This window comes from Podarcis vaucheri (genome assembly GCF_965113315.1).
Source record: "Podarcis vaucheri genome assembly, chromosome: 9".
NCBI lineage: Eukaryota > Metazoa > Chordata > Lepidosauria > Squamata > Lacertidae > Podarcis > Podarcis vaucheri.
The window spans coordinates 39,861,337-39,878,535 of NC_138767.1; the positions used below are offsets into that span (position 1 = coordinate 39,861,337).

General features: G+C 40.4%; 2 protein-coding genes across 9 annotated transcripts in view; one reads left to right on the forward strand and one right to left on the reverse strand.

Moving 5' to 3' along the window:
- DCLK2 (doublecortin like kinase 2) overlaps nt 1-14,170 on the forward strand; it is an 84,308-nt gene extending 70,138 nt beyond the window's left edge. For 2 of the 5 annotated variants that reach the window (XM_082237630.1, XM_082237631.1), the window contains 6 exons: nt 1,298-1,431; nt 2,980-3,057; nt 5,349-5,445; nt 6,671-6,751; nt 8,762-8,878; nt 12,900-14,170. In XM_082237630.1, coding sequence (XP_082093756.1) covers nt 1,298-1,431; nt 2,980-3,057; nt 5,349-5,445; nt 6,671-6,751; nt 8,762-8,878; nt 12,900-13,112 — 720 coding nt within the window. In that variant the 3' untranslated portion in view covers nt 13,113-14,170. Of the gene's footprint in view, nt 1-1,297; nt 1,432-2,979; nt 3,058-5,348; nt 5,446-6,670; nt 6,752-8,761; nt 8,879-9,610; nt 9,693-11,226; nt 11,304-12,899 lie in introns of those variants that run through there. The other 3 variants (XR_014223383.1, XR_014223384.1, XM_082237632.1) reach the window with 3 other exon arrangements.
- Nucleotides 13,274-17,199, reverse strand: part of LRBA (LPS responsive beige-like anchor protein) — a 359,890-nt gene continuing 355,964 nt past the window's right edge. For 3 of the 4 annotated variants that reach the window (XM_082237533.1, XM_082237532.1, XM_082237534.1), the window contains exon 57: nt 13,274-16,005. In XM_082237533.1, the coding sequence (XP_082093659.1) occupies nt 15,915-16,005 (91 nt within the window). In that variant the 3' untranslated portion in view covers nt 13,274-15,914. The remainder of the gene's footprint in view (nt 16,006-17,199) is intronic. The other variant, XR_014223382.1, reaches the window with a different exon arrangement.

Sequence of the window (17,199 nt, forward strand, 5' to 3'; positions counted from 1 at the left end):
CACACGGTTTCTAATTGAGACTCTCCACAAAAAAACAATTGATTTGCTTTTACAGTTACCTATTAAAATTCCTTGATAATGGTGCGTTGAAGATGAGAGCCGGTATGTTTGCAATGTATTAAGGCCCAGGACACATCTCAGTCTCACTCAGACTGGGTGACCCATCTTCCCTCCCTTGGTTTTTGAGTTAGCCCAGGTGATAACTCTGAGGACCATGAAACATTTTCTTTTTCCATGGCATCTAGATTGGCTGGGGAGAAGCATCTTTTTCACCTTCCTTGGAGTTTCAGCTTTAAAGGATAATATATAGCAGCCCTTTGTTCTGGACAGAATATTTTTTGTCACATGTTTGATGGTGGGTGGAGAGTGTTCATGAGAGAGTGTGTATGTGTTTGTGGCATGTTTGGAGTGAAAGGACAAGTGTCCCAACAAACTAGCCAGGGGACAGGGCACGAACATAGAGTTGCAATGGGAGATGCTTGTAAACAGTCACATAGCCCTGGTTGCTAACTGCCCTGCAATGTGGGGGCAACTGCAAGGTGGGAACCTGCTTTTACTGACTCATGGGACCCAGCACAGGTTTTCCCTCGGGGAGGGCACTCAGGTAAGAGCAGCGTGGAAAGCCAGGCCAATATATTGGGGGGATAACTACTTAGGTTCCTGTGTTATTCTGTCTTACTAATTTTGGATTTGATTGACATGAATGCAGGTTTAAATAAAATGGTAGCCTTCATATGCCAAGACCAGTGTCTGTATCATTCTTGTCTACTACAATATTACAATGGTACCTCGGGTCACAGACATTTCAGGTTACAGACGCTTCAGGTTACAGACTCCGCTAACCCAGAAATAGTACCTCGGGTTAAGAACTTTGCTTCAGGATGAGAACAGAAATCACGCAGCAGCGGCGCGGCAGCAGCAGGAGGCCCCATTAGCTAAAGTGGTTCTTCAGGTTAAGAACAGTTTAAGGTTAAGAACAGACCTCCAGAATGCATTAAGTTCTTAACCCAAGGTACCACTGTATTGCTATTAGGTCTTAAGTATTTATCACTTGCTTTCTACAAACTTGTTGCCACCTATTGATGAACATTAGAAGGCATTTTCCACTTAGAATGACTGGAATGTGTTTATCTACTTTTATAGGGCAGGGTAGCATTTATATTGCAATTTCCCCCTCAATACACTTTGCATGCAATAATTATTAGCAACAGTCTTGTAAGGTATTGTCCCTATGTTTCTCCACTAACAAGTTATTATTCCTTCTCTGTTTTCTCCTCCCTTCACCCCTCCACCCCAGGTTTGTGAGTATCCAGATGGGACAAAATCGCTGAAACTAGGAGACTTTGGACTAGCCACTGTGGTTGAAGGACCCCTCTATACAGTCTGTGGCACGCCAACATACGTAGCTCCTGAAATCATTGCAGAGACAGGGTGAACATGCATTATTAAAATGGGGTTTCTTATTTATTGTGCTTGGTGTAAGAAAGTGTGTGCACACCTTTTAATATGTTTTAAGAATAGTTATAGAGTGGTTGTGTATAGGAAATATAATAATAATAATAATAATAATAATAATAATAATAATAATAATAATAATAATATCTTTATTGTCATTGCCCCCTTTGGGGACAACAAAATTACTTGACTGCTCCATAAAAACACTAATTAAACAATACAGTATAATACAGCAAGGGAGATTAGATGACTTTCAAAGTCCGGGCTTCCCATTCAGGGCCGAGATCGCTCTGGAGAAGAAGCTGTTCTTAAGACGGCTCGTTCTTGACTTCATCGTCCTGTATCTCCGTCCCGACGGCAAGAGCTTGAAGAAACACTGACCAGGATGTGATGGATCTTTTACTATGTCCAGTGCCTTCCTATGGCACCTTGTGGCATAAATCTGCTCTAAGGTGGAGAGTGGGCAGCCAACAATGCTCTCTGCTGCCTTAACAACCCTGCACAACCCCATCCTGTCCCGGGTAGTACAGCTTCCGTACCACACACATAAGCCATAAGTGAGCACGCTCTCAATGGCACAGTGATAGAAGGCAAGCAGCAGTTTCTGCGGAAGATGGTTTTTCCTTAGTATTCTCAAAAAGTACAGTCTCTGTTGCGCCTTCTTCACAAGCCCCCTTGTGTTGACACTCCAGGACAGATCCTCTTGTAATTCAATGCCCAAAAATCTGAACGTTGTTACCCTCTCCACACAGACCCCATCAATCAAAAGTGGCTGGACGTTGCTCTTCTGTCTCCTGAAGTCCACCACAAGCTCCTTTGTCTTTGAAATCAGTGGGTTGTATCCAACTAAGCTTTACTTGGAGTAGACACATTGAAATTTATAGACCTAAATTAGCAATTTCTGCTGATTTCGGTAGGTCTACTCCAAGTACAACTAATGTTTGATACGAACCCATTTATCCTAAGGTCCTGTATAAACAGGTATGTGCTTATGTAGGTTTGATTCAGGTGTTTTACCAGACTATTGGGTTTTTCCCGAGGCTTGCAGAAGCCATAGTTTTCTGATTAAATGGAAGCCATAGGCTTCAGCTGAAATGGAAAACTTTGGTTTGGCAAAACCGCACAAGTTACTAATCAAGCTGAAGATGTGAAAGGAGGAGGGATAGGAAGAAAGGAGTTTGTGAACACCAAACCATCATTTGACATTACATCTGAACAAAGCCAAATATTCTTTTCACATTGGATGATATATGGAATACCATGAGATATATAATATAATAATATCTGGTAGCAGAATATGAACAAATTAATCTCAGCCTGATCTTTACTTACTTCTAGGTCAATGGCAAGCTTTGTCAAGCTTTGCTTGAAAATTTGCTGTTAGTGTGCTGCTAAAATTAGAAATTAAAATGGCACGAACCAGTAAATTTGTATAAACCTGAAAACCTCCTGTGCAGAATCTTGTAGGGCATATAGAGGAAGTATCTTTAAAATGTCATTACCACCCCCTCCTCTTTTTTACAGATATGGCTTAAAGGTCGACATTTGGGCTGCAGGTGTCATCACATTCATACTGTTATGTGGATTTCCACCATTTCGTAGGTAAGTAGTATGAAGTGACATTTAAAATGGATGATCTGTTTCTCCCTACGCTACATCACTTTCCATCTTTAAATTATAAGTATTATAAATACTGTTTCTTTTCTCATATTTCACAGACCATATATCTCCCTCCCTCCCTCCCTCCCTCCCTCCCTTCCTTCCTTCCTTCTTCTGTTAAGTGTAATGCGTTCAGTTTACCTGCCATCAGAATATTCAGAAAGAAGAGCAATATTCATTATAGGAAGAAATGAATAGGCTATATTGTTTGTCAAAGGTAGGCAGGCAAGGCTCCCAGCATCTTTGTCACCTTGTTCTTGAATCTCTTTCTTCAGAACCCATCTGTTGTATTAAGCATGCAGAGCTTGCCCTCTAGTGTTAGAACTTGGGCTTGGACATCTTATAACTATAATCAGCATATGGTGTTAGAACAGTCATGTATCTGATGTCTTTAGATTCCCTGTTTTCATTTATTACAAACCTTTTGGTGATCAAGGTAGCTGGACTTCTTGAGCCACTTCATATATTCATCAAATATAGGGGCTTCCAGGAGTGCAAAAAATATTCATATTAGAATCATAGAACTGTAGAGTTGGAAAGGACTCTGAGGATCACCAGTACCTTTCCCTACAATGAAAGAATCTCAACTAAAGCATCCATGACAGATGGCCATCCAGCCTTTGCTGTAAAACCTCCAAGGAAGGAGATTCCACCACCCCCCATGGGAGTCTGTTCCAGTGTTCCACTGTCAAACAGCTCTTACCATCAGAAAATTCTACTTGATGTTTAGTCGGAATCTTCTTTCTAGAATCTTTTGGTCCTTGCCTCTGGAGCAGGAGAAAACAAGCTTAATCTATCTGCCATGTGACAGCCCTTTAGATATTTGAAGATGGATATCATATCTCCTCTACGTTGCCTGTTTACCAGGTTAAACATACCCAATTTCATCAATTGTTCCTCATAAGGCTTAGCTTCCAGACCCTTGATCTTCTTTAGTCACCCTCCAGTTTGTCAATATCCTTCTTAAACTGTGGTGCCCAGAACTCATGTATAATCTTCCTTATTGATTTCCCCCTTCTTACGTTTCTTGAACATTTCCTTCTTACATCTTGGCTCATCTCTAAGCTCCTTTTGCAGAAATGGTCCTTAGCCTCATAAAAGGCATCACAGCCCACACAGCATAGTGAAATGTTTGCTCACATCCTGTAGGGCAGGAATGGGCAACTTGTGGCCCTCCAGATGTTGTTGACAGTTCCTATCATCACTGTTCATTGGCCATGCTGGCTCTGACTGATGGGAGTTCAGCAACATCCAGAGGGCCACAAGTTGGCCACCTCTGCCATGGGACATGGCAATAGGAAGAGGTAATCAGTTCCGGTGAGCAAAGCAGCTTCCTTAAATCAGTATACCAATGCAAAGGAAACTGAAATGTTAGAAGTAAAGGGTGGTATTCAACCAAGTTATATACAGAGTAGAGCTATTGAAATTAATGACTAACTTAGGTCCATTAATTTTAATAAGTCTCCTCCAAACAAACTTAGTTGAATACCACCCAAACATTTCAGAGTTGTATCCCCACAACTGCAAACCTCTTCTAGCTGTTCCTGCCTTGAGCTGTGAGGGCAGGCTTCAGTTTCTGCACAATTGAATTCAGATGACTGTTTGTGCTCTTTTTAATCACAGAATGGTGCTTTATGCTTCATTTTATACATAGTGTTGTACACTGCCCTGCTATTTTATGATACGGCAGTATATAAATACTTTTATAAATAAATATAAATACTTTATAAAATCCTGCACAACATATAATTTGAATCCAAGTGTGAGGAAATGATACGTTCCTTTACTGCTCAGGATGGGAGCAGCTAGAACAGGCTAGCATCTCTTCTCTGCTCTTCTGTAATTGCCCATAGTAACAGACTATTTGATGTGTAGGGAGAATTGTGCCACATTAGAGCCACTGAGGTGTTCTGAAGTCTTTCACTGACAAGAAGCAGCCAGAAACCTGTTTTCTTTACTTGTATGGCTTAAATAAATTGAGCCCACAGTTGTATAAAAATGAAAATTAGGGCAGAGTGATGCAGATCTGACTAATTGTTTGTTTAATGATCTCTATTATGTTTTATATTCTGAACAGTGTATTATATTTCTTCTTGGGTATTATCTGAACAGAGAGCAGTTTGCAAATTCTGAACTAACCAATAAAAATAAATAAACATAACTTTGGTGTTTTTTTAGCTTTCATAAATGATTTTTAAATTGACATGCTTTTTCTTCTTGGTTTTGATCCACAGTGAGAACAATGTGCAAGAAGATCTCTTTGATCAGATCTTGGTTGGAAAGCTAGAATTTCCCTCTCCATACTGGGATAATATCACTGACTCTGCTAAGGTATTGGGCTGTATTAATGATATTAAAGTTGAAGCTATGTTGTGGTTTTTGGTTTGGTCTTTGCTACCCAAACGGGTTGCAGAGTACGAAAGACACCAGAGCCATTGCTGGGAGAACAGACCAAGACAAATAGTTCCAATAGGGGCTCCCATGGTAATGCAGCTAGCTTGACACCTATTCTTTCATTTGGATATTAAACATCAGCCACTCCAGTGGGACCAGTTCAGTGAAGTGATTAAGGAAAACACTCAAGTTCACATTCTTTTCTGAAAGTCAAATGAGTGGTGGAGTTTCATACTTGAAAATTATTGGACAAATTAATAGGTTTTAGGTAATATGCTGACAGGTGCTCTGCTAAATCAGAGTACGAACTTATCCATATCAAAGGTCAGTAGAATAGGTCAGTAGAATATTTATGCCTAGATGTGGGCAACAATTGACTGTAATCATCTGACACTGAGGAGAATGTAAGTAAGTTCACGTTTCATGCCTGTTTTGATTTATGACACAGTTGAAATGTTCCCATTTTTGTTTCCACTTTTGCAAAGTAAAATGAAACACAGGTACTAGGCTCCTATTTTCTAAATAAGAAATAGATGCTTTTCATTTGCTGTAGGGGATCAGGACCCCTTCCTTTGGGCATGGGCCTATATTGTAAGAATAATGAATTCTGCAGTAGTGAAACAGCAATATTTGTTTCTGGGCAAAAGCAATTCCACCTCCAGTGTGTGCAGTCAAGGTCAGTGTGATTTTTAGATGGAACGCGTTGCTGTGAATATCATGGGCTTTGCCTCCCAGGAGGGAATTCCCGGTGCAATTCTCTTATCTCAAAAATATGGCTACCTTCTGACACAACCCTCTTGCTACAGCTTTGTGGGATGAGTGCTTCCCCATTTTAGAGTGTAACCACAGCCGTCAATATGCTTTTGAACGGAAGGTGAGGATGCACTTGAGGCTTCCTTTTGCGGTCTGCTTAGCATCCTTCCCCCAGCATCTGTGCACTTTATTGCTTCTGCACAGCCAGAAATAAAGCTGCCGAAGAAAAATCTTAATTGGGACACATACTTACTTACTTCATTAGAGACTACTTACCAAGAGAACGTAAACTCAAAGTCTAGTGGGCATGAAGATCGAAAGCAAAAATTGTGACAAAAGCAGTCTTCCATTTTTAATACGACTGTAAATTGTGCGCATTCTTTTCCTCATGTCCCCCCCCCCTTTCCAGGAGTTAATTAGTCTGATGCTACAAGTAAATGTGGAAGCGCGATATACAGCCGCTCAGATTCTAAACCACCCCTGGGTGTCAGTGAGTAAATACTTTCTTATGTTGCATGTTTATGCAAAATTAATTCTAAAGAAGCCCACCCTGTGTTAAGTCCTAATCTTCTGAAATGCAGTTTGGCACATCTGCCAGCTAAGTTCTACCTTTACGCTGTTAACTCCAAAGCCGCTTGCATAGTCTGACGTGTGCTGCTGTTGTTTTTTTTAATGCCCCCAAAATCTTCCATCTAGTTGCATGGTCTGTATTTGAAGGCTTCAGAAGACACATGGGTACTTGGTGGCCCTTGTTTTCAAAACAACTGAAGTTTCTCTCAGTCAGGCCTCAGTGAGGGCAGCTTGGGTACACTTGCCCCAGGCCTCAGAGTGCTAAACTGGCCAGGGGCCCCATCAGGAATCAGCTGCTTTTTTGTTTGAGTATTTATTTTAAGAAGACTCCTGCCCTCAGACAAGCTCTGCACGGGCCTGCTATCAGTGTTGTGATTATGACAGAATTGTACTTCCATGTCAGTTTTCTGGTAGAAGGAGACATTTTTGTTGCTGGCTACTTGATCAGCAGAGTCAGTCCTGACAGTGCCTCTGACATGTTGGGTGAGAGGAAGGGAAAGAGGCTCAATTTCTGGTCTGCACAATGCATAACCAGAATGGACAGAATGTTTAGCAGTATACAAGTAGTGAAAGAGCACTGGAGCCTGGGAGCTGATGCCTGATTTTGTTGAGCTCTCTAGGATGATTGCAGTGGCATGAGGAATCTGTGGTTTTCCAGAGGTTGTTTAACTACAGCTCTCACAAGCCATGACCGTTGGCCATGCTGACTGGGACTGATGGGAGTTAGAAACCAATAATATACAGAAGGCCGCAGGTTTTCTACCACTGCTGTACAGGTTTCAAAACTACTTTGAGCATGCACATGTTCAGGCAAATACCCAAACACACCTTATGTGCCAAATGTGGATGGCAGCAAGCCTGGCTACACGGAGAAGCACTGCAGGGACGACTACTTTCGATTGCCTGAAGTAGAGTAGAAATCTCTGTAAACCTTCATTTTACAACATGGGAAAGGCTGGTTTTTTCTGATGAGGGGAGGGCATTGCATGTCATGATGGTAAGGGCAGGGCTTGCCTGCATCCCTCTGCCGTCCTCCATATGTTCAGATTTCACTGAGTCCCTGAACATGCCTATTGTGTGTTGACATTTTAGTGAACCACTGAGAAGAGGCACGGGTATCTGGGAAATAAATTTATTGTGCTTCATTTGAAAACTCTTCGTTCCACTGTGTTTTCACAGTTTTTTACCTTTCATTTTGTAGTTATTTTATTTTATTTATATCCTGCCTGTCCTCTCAAAGGAGCCCAGGGCCGGCAGTAGCATATACTGTAGAGAATGTTTTCATAGCCTGCATGTTATCATAGCATGAATTCATGATGCTCTCCAAAAGTCCATCAATTTCGATACAATCACAAGGCAGAAGGCAACTAAAGATAAGCTTTGCATTGGATTAACACCATAGGACTAAAAAGTGCCTATCTGTGTCCCTTAGCAGCCACTGGGATTTAGAACTGTTTAGTTACAGTTACCGTATTTTTCGCCCTATAGGACGCACTTTTTCCCCTCCAAAAATGAAGGGGAAATCTGGGTGCGTCCTATGGGGCAAATGCAGGCTTTCGCTGAAGCTTTGAGAGCGAGAGGGGTTGGTGCGCACCGACCCCTCTCGCTCTCCAGGCTTCAGGAAGACATCAGCAGCCTAGGCAATTTTTTCCCCTTTATTTCCCCCCAAAAAAACTAGGTGCGTCCTATGGGACGAAAAATACGGTATATATCACACCCAGAGATTTTTCCATCTTGGTTTTATGTGGCAGAAGGCTCATACTGTGGAAAAGTTTGTGTCCAGGCTATTTCATGTCCAGACTAATTTGTCATCCCACAAGAAAGAAAGAAAGAAAGAGAGAGAGAGAGAGAGAGAGAGAGAGAGAGAGAGAGGTGGGTTGCAATGCTTTTCTGCATGCTAAAGTGCAGTTCTCTTTTTCTCTTTACAAAGGATGATGCCTCCCAGGAAAATAATATGCAAGCTGAAGTAACAGGTAAATTAAAGCAGCACTTTAACAACACACTACCAAAACAGAATAACCCAACCGCAGGGGTTTCTGTCATCATGGTAAGCAAATGCATCATTTTTATTATTTTACTAATCTACTATCAGTCACCTGCCAGCTCCCCCATGCCACCCGCCCCCAGAAGTGCCATTATGAAATCCTTCCATTGAAAAAGAGCAGTGAATATTTTTGGTTGTGTCTGTTTCCCCCCATGCTGTGGATGCATTTTTAAGAACAACACTTTAAAAGGAGCTGCTGACGTTTTTTGTGTTTAATATTTTTTGTTTTATAATTGTGCAATTTCACTTTAAGCAAACAGTTCAGACCTATTTAAGTCATCTCTTATCAGATAGCTTTCAGCTATTCCACCTGTGCTCTAAAGGATTTTTATTTCATGAAATACAGCATTTTGGCAATGATGTTCTTAAAGATGCTACCTTATGTTAGCGGCTTTTGTTTGCACTGCTACACAGATATGCAGCACCAATAGACATTGTTATGCAGTAGGAAACCAAAGTCATTTCAGGTTTGGGGGAAATCCTAAGATTTCTGAAAAGAATTATGGTGGTGCCTTAGCCTATGGCCCTGGACTCACTTACCTCTAGGTAAAACCCTGTCATCATGGGTAAGCAAGAAGTATAAGATTGCACTGTCTGTCATTGTACATTCGTAGCTATCTGTATCAGCTTATGAATGACAGTTTAAAAAGTAGCATTTTATTTTAGAATGAAATACAGCAGTAGAAGGGGGGAAATACTTTAGACTGATGCTGTTGCTTGCATTTCATTTGACAGTTTGACTTGACAGTCTGAGGGGCCCCAGAACTTCATACTTTGTATTTTTGAGACTTATGGATAAACCTGAAGCAGAAACCTGGTATAAAATATATTATTTAACAGAGTGATTTTAAATTCTAACTCTTAGCTGCTCGCAAGTTTGCACGCCTTTAAGCTTGCCTCCAGTATAATGCAGTTTCTGGCTTCTTATTGGTGTGGAGTTTTCTAATCCTCTGGCCTGATGGTTTTGTTTCTAGCCAGTGAAACACACTGCAAACACTGCTTATGGGTTTTCGTTGCCTTCTCTCCTTCCCTGCTGATTAAACTGCTGCAATACAACTGAGTAAATATGTATAGGGTAGTGAGAAGAAAATGGAGATGCGTAGTGCTGACTATAGTCACTTGCTGCATTAATTAAATGGGAAGGGAAAAGCCAGGATGATTTTAGTATTGAGGTGTAGAACATATACCATAATTTCCGTAGATGTTCAAAGCCTACCTGTTTGGCTCCTCTTCTGAACTAAATAGCCAACCTGTAATCACAGGTTGGCTTGTACATTACTAGGAACTACAGGGAAAGTGCATTTATTCTGTGCATGCTTCTGTGGCAAGATTTGTAAGAGGAATTTGGCACCTCCTGTGTGGTGAAGCACGTGTACACTTAGCTCAAGGGCAGTTTGCTCATCTTCCCCATGAGAGGTGGTAGTGGTGGTGAAGGCATACATAAATTATTTTTTATCACACAACTGCACAGGTGAACACAACTAGAAGGGTGTATGTTTTTGATTCTGACACACATTTTCTTTTGGGCTTCCCAGTTACATGCAAAGATCCCCCCCCCCGAACCTATTGCCAGTATTCTAGCAACTTGGTCCCATTGTATACTGTGAATGAGCCATTTCTGTATATTTATATAAGAAATCACAGCATACAGGGGACAAACAGAGATGAGGAGAGATGCCATAACAAAGCCGTCCTCGCTTTTTACTTTTAGTATCTATTTTTATTTGTTATTGAGCCCTAAGAAAATATATGTTTAGGGAATGTGGTAAAATCATCTCCACATCTATTCAGCAAGCATTCATTTCCTGTGTTCTGCTGTATACAGAATTGTCTTAATTCCAATTTATTTTCAGCTTTGCATCACAGAAACAGTTCTTTCACTGAGATTTTGAGTTAAAGCAGACATGGCCCTCATGTGGTAGAAGAATGAAATTGCACCTTTAAAAAATACAATATGCTGTTTCCCCCTTGGAATCTTAAGATATAATGGGTTGTATCCAATGTCAGTCTGACTCGGGGTAGACCCATTTAAACTGATAGACATGACTAATGACTACCTCGGGTCCATTAATTTCAGTGGGCACATTCTGAGTAGGGACTATCATTGCATTAAAACCATTTACGTAACTAGTTCTAGTGCTACCTTTTAATTTCAGAATAGGGTTCTTTACGTTTATAAATGTTGCAATACTATTGGTTCTGCTTCAAGTAAGTCTAGTGTCTGTCCCTTGCTTTCTTCTTTTGCTTCCTCTCCCAATGCCTGCATTGCTTTCCTCTGAGTAGGTCCAAGGCAATGGTATGTACTAATTACGATGCTTTTTCGCTACATTAAAAATATGCTCTTTTTTTAGTTTGAAAGAAAAGGAGAAGTAACCAGATAGCAGTCTGAAGTGGGAATGTCTGTTAAGTGATGCAGAAGAGGCACATGGCAAGCTTTCATTGCATTTATATGTTTGCACCATAGGTACCATTTCAGCCATGCATGGTGTTTTGTGTCCTGTGTCTTTGGGTACAGATTTTTTTTTTAAAGTAGAACTTGTACTGTCTGCAGAAAGGGAAGATAACAGCTCTCCTGGGATGCTATTTGTTGGATTACTGATCCATAATCTCCAAACTGCATCACTACCACTGTCAACATGGCCTCGTGGATGTGCATTTCTGTGGTCACCCTCATAAAGCAGATAGAAATAACTAAAGTTGTATTTTGAGGCTGTTTAACACACTCGTGAGAATGAAAGCTTTCCCAGGTGGTACCATTTTAGGTTGCAAGTGTGTGGGATAAGATTGTATGTTTGAAATATCTCTGCCCGCCCCATTTCATCTGGGACCTCGATGGTCTTACGAAATTTGTATATCATGGGGAAAAGATTTGTCTTTGCTTTCACCCTGATGTGCTAGTTATGAATGTGCAGGAATTCTTCTAGTTGTGGGAATAACTACTCCCGCATCAGAAGCCTGAAGTGGAAGAGTTCATGAAAAGCTTTACAGCTCTGGTGACCTCCTTAGATGATAACCACAGCTCCACGTTGTCTGGAGTGGTGGCATTAAAACTAATGCCCCATTGATTTCTGTTTCTCCTCTAAGCATGGATTTAACTCAGAGTGCCTTATTGATTTAGGGTGTATTCATAGGATGCAGTGTTTTCTGTACAGCAAGTATTCTCAATTATCCCCAGCTTCTTCTTCTGCCTAATTTGTTTGTGCATACACTGGCATGGTCAGTAGCCATTCCTGATATCCCTGTTGCTCATTCTGCACCACTGTGATTTCAGGATTTGGTGGAGACTATGTGAGCTTTAACCTGTGGATGGTTGGAGCTGCTCACATGAGGGGGGGAGGGAAGTATAGTATGTAGAAGAACACAACATCTTTGCAAGCATGCATATGTAGTCTTTGAAGTAGAAATAAGTCTAGCATTAAAAACTCCTGTTACTTTTATATCTTGTCCTAACAGCATGTTAACCAATTCTGGTCAATGTGCCCTGAGCTATATGAGAAAATGATGCTGTTAATGGTTACATACCTAGATACCTACATACCCAGTCCCCATGCAATTTAATGTTTATCCACATAGAAGTGCCTTCATGCAAATCAACATCAGGGCTGCCAGTTACTTGCTAGTACAGCTAAATCCAGGGTCTGAGTGCTTAACAGGCATTTTTACTCCCATCCTGGCCACACATATATGTTTTTTCCTCACCAGACTTGCAAAGGAGAAGTGGGGTTTTTTGTGGGGGGGGGGAGGTGGTTGTTCATTAAAATTATCTCACTGGCTTTGCAATGGCATGTTGTTTTCATGCAGTGCTTGTTCCTAATGCGCTGGGTGTGATGCATGTGTGAAGCTAGTCTCCGAAACCATCCACACTAACCATAAATTTACAAAAGCCTTCCAATGTTACTTCTCCTTTTCTTCAGACTAATGCATGCATCAAAAGATGGGTTTACTGTGTGCTGTCGAATATGAGAGTTGTAACGGTTTAGTGATGTGCGTATTTTTTTTATTTCTTCATTTATTTGTATTTTAGAACACAGCTCTAGATAAAGAAAGACAAATTTTCTGCAACAAGCGCTGTCAGGACCCTGGCCAAGCTGCTGTGGATCAAACCACTATGATAAATGCTGCAGCTCGTGATCTTCCTGTGGTCGGGCTCAAAACTTTATTTCCTGCTGCTTCTGAGCCACTCCAACTCTCTACGCACTCTGTCTCATCATGTCATGATGATACTGCAGGATTTTGAGACAAATTCTACTGAAGTCCATTGCTAGGTCAGGAATTTATCCACTACTATTCACATGCCCTCACTACTGTAGTTTGTTCACATCTGTCTGAAAGAGAGGTAGGTAGTATGTACGTTAGCTTTTAGTACTTTGACCATTATATTTGGACTTTCCCCCCAAAAAATAATAATAATTAGTGTTAAATATAATTTTGAACATTTTGGGATGTGAATGAATTGATCTACTCTCATGGTAATCACATGTTGATATACAAACTTCTACAAAGGAAGAACCACTAAAAGGCCTTGCCCACCAAACTCTGGTCTTTATTAAATGTAAAATTGCCAGGGGTCAGCAATTGAAAAGCTGTAATTTGTTTGTGTGACCTTACGAAGTTCAGTTCCAGAGTTATTCTGGAAAGGCAAGACTGGTCCTAGTGGGCAATCTGTACAATATTGAAAGACAACCTGAATGAATGTGTGCAGGGTGAGGGGAGTTGTTTTCAAAATATTGAAACTAAAGTTTAGAAAACAAACTGTGTGGCATTGAATACAAAAGTAACGCAATCATGGGGCAAATCATTTTTCTCCCATTATTTTTTGGTATGAAGACTGCAGCCAACAAAGCATTTTTAAGCCGTTGTTGTTGGTTCTGCACCAATTCCCTCCTGACATTGTTAAACACTACCACAAACTGTCTGGAATAGAACGCTGCTGCATGTCGCATAACCTAAATGGAGCCATATATTCAAAGCAAGCCAACTAAAACAATGATCTACTTGGCCAACGACACAGAATACTTTGGCCATTTTGTGTGTTTTTTTTCATTAGCCCATTGTATAACTTCAGGAAAACCGGAACTATTGGGGAGCAGTTATGCTAAATGTGCAGTCAAGGTAGATGGATCTTTTATCTTAATGATCTTTTATCTTAATGCTTGTTTCAATATTGTATGTACTCTTGCTTACTTCCCTACTCTTGCTTACTTCCCTTTTGCTCCTTTTTAACAATTCTGAATCATTTTCTATTAGCCTTTACCTTAGAACTGTAAGATCTGCAATAAACATTCTTGAAAAGAACACTGGCAATTTTTCTTTTAGAAAGTCTATCCGATGTGTGTGTTAAACTTGATTTCCTTTTGTCTTGCATGCCATTTACATTATCGGAATAGAGGCTTTGAAATTAGACTGGGCCTTCTTCTGTACACTCAGATTGAGGTTGCAATCATATGCATCCTTACCTGGGAGAAAGCCCCAATCCAGTGTGTGAATCGCTTCCAAGTCACTGCTACAGCCATCCAGGAGCTTTTCGAAATTTAATGTGAGTACTACTACAGTAGCAATTTTTTTTAAAAAAGCCTTTCTTCATAGAACTGAACACACTTAGCCGAGTTTTTTTTCTTAGCAAAAAAGAAAAGATTCATTACACATAAATTACAAATGCCTTTTTATTATTTTTTTTCTAAACTGAGTTTTCCCCTTTCAGATCTTTTACCTTAAAGAGAGAGTAGTTGAATGCTAGGAAAAAAACAATGTGAACTGCTTCAAGTTAGCAGCTGGAGAAAATTATATACCAATATAGATATGGAATGTAAGTTTCAAATCTTAATAAAGCACAACATACAAAGTAATTTATGCAATACAGACCTACAAAACAATACAATCCCTTTCACAAATATTTTCACAGGATTCTGCACAGCAATCTTGTAGAAAAAGTAGAATTTATGCAACACCAAAATAACATTGTTCCTTAGTATAAATTTTTAATTCATTACCTAAGAGGTGGGGGCTATTCTGTGATTTTCAACATGATTGGACAAGGACTGATGCAAACATGCCTCATTTTCGTATATGGTGTTGGGGTATGGCTTGTGCTACACTGCTCTCACAAGCCATGTTACAATGGAAATTAAAGCTCTTGCCACCAGAGATTCTGTAGGCAGAGCTGGAATTATCTTCTGCTTGCAGCCTAGTAGTGCTTATAGGCAGCTAGCAGAAGTATACTTTAAGATCTCCACATGATTTTAAAAGTTATGCAGTTTGCTAATAGAGGATACCTCAGTTTTGAGGAACAAGCCACATTTTGGATATGCATTAAAAGGAAGAGGAGGAGGAAAACGTATAGATTTGCATTTCATATAACAACTCTATTGCTGATTTCTTTTTCAACTGCACAACAAAAACAGCAAACTTAAAAAAAAAATCAAAAAACTAATTCTCCTGACTTAGAAGCATGCTTGATCATTGATGGAAACAAAATTACATTTATCATAATTTAAATATTCTCGATTCCCAGAAATTCAGTGCTTAAAATAGTATAATCATTGGAAAGGTACAAGAGACAAAATGTGGTGTGGGTTAGCCCAGTTTAAAACACCAGTATTATAACCAACTTTCAGTATTATAACCAGCTTCCATTGTTAATCAAATATTCCTCAATATTATAAAGATTTACATGAGAAACATGTTTCATAATATAGCTAGTACAAGAATTTTAGCCTTCTTAATTAGGTCTCTCCCCCCATACATGGATCAAAATAGACTTACTATGACTAAAAATATAGATTTTCTTTTTAAGCTACAGAACCCCAGCAGCCATTTTCTGCTTCTTTTCCCTTCCCCCACAAAAAAGTCAAGCAAAGTCTACAAAAATAGCAATTAGCTTTAAAAAATAGCGTCTCCCAGCAAATTTTAAGTTACATTCAGATGTTATATTAATTATTTATAAGAACGGAGGCTCTGGCAAGCTACCCAAGCGAGACTCCTCTGCTTCAAGTCTCCATTTAGCAGTAGGCCTACCTATGCCATCTGGCAAGTTTCAACATCAGTACCTAGTTTGGTATTCATGATGCCACCTGTTGAAATCGTTGTAGAAAAGCACTATGCTGCCAGAAGCCATGCCTGTCATTATACACCTATGAAGAAAAGACAGAGGAAAATTGAGGGTGGGGGGAGAAGCCACATTTAGCCTCATGCCTACTTAGCTGAATGGTGGCAAAGAATGCCTGGAACTTACGCAGATTGCCACTGAGTGGGATGAGTGGAAGAAAAGGCTTCAGACAAAGCAGCACACCCTACCTTGGCACTGGTTGGGTTGGGAAACCTGTGCAACTCCCATCATCCCTCACCATTGGCCATCCTGTCTGGGGCTGATGGGGATTAGAGTTCAACATCTGGAGGGCACCATCTTGGCCACCACCCCAGCTGTAATGGAACTAAACATCTTATCTGTACAACATTAGCCAACAGAATGGCATGGATCACTCATTTCTTCTAATGGGGATAGTTGTTCCAGCAGTGGGAGAGCTGGGAAGCAGAGCTCACTCCAGCTGTGAAAAGGCTAGCTCCGAGAGGCCTACTGTCATCTGCAGGAAAGCATTCCATCAGACTGCCCCAGTGGAACGTGTCAAATCTGAACTAGAAGACCTACAAAGCAAATTTATGAGGCAGATACTGGAGCTTTCACCTGGGACTCTGTCGGCTCATCTTAGAGGTGAGTTGAGTCTCTCGATAGCAACCAGAATTGATCTAAACTATGCTGGATACTTTCATAGACCAAATGCTTTTGAGGACCATATTCTCACAAAGCTCTGCTGGTTGGAACAACTAAGAACAGGAGGTTCGGCACAAAAGTGTCAAGATTACAGCTTACAATCTTTGAATGGAGAAATATCTATTCTTTAGTTCGTGATCTTAGAAACTGAATCTTCAACCATGATGCCAACCAAGACAGAGCATCCATTATCGCTGCCTGTTACTCTATTTGGTACCCTCAAATTAAGTGCAACCACTTGAGACCTCACTATTTTGAGACACTTTCCCAGAGTTACGCAGGGCCTTTGCTGAACTTAAGCTTCAATAGATGACCTCAGCATACTTAGAGAGGAGATACTTTGGAATAGCACAAATGGAACAGAAAAGCATTTATGGATGCAGTCAGGTTGGATAGCCCTATTTGTTGATTTGCCCTTTATTTACAGTGCCCAGAGAATTATTATTTTTTAATATTGTAATTGTAATTTATTATTTGTACCCCGCCCATCGGGCCGGGATTCCCCAGCCACTCTGGGCGGCTTCCAACAAAGATTAAAAATACATTAAAATGTCAC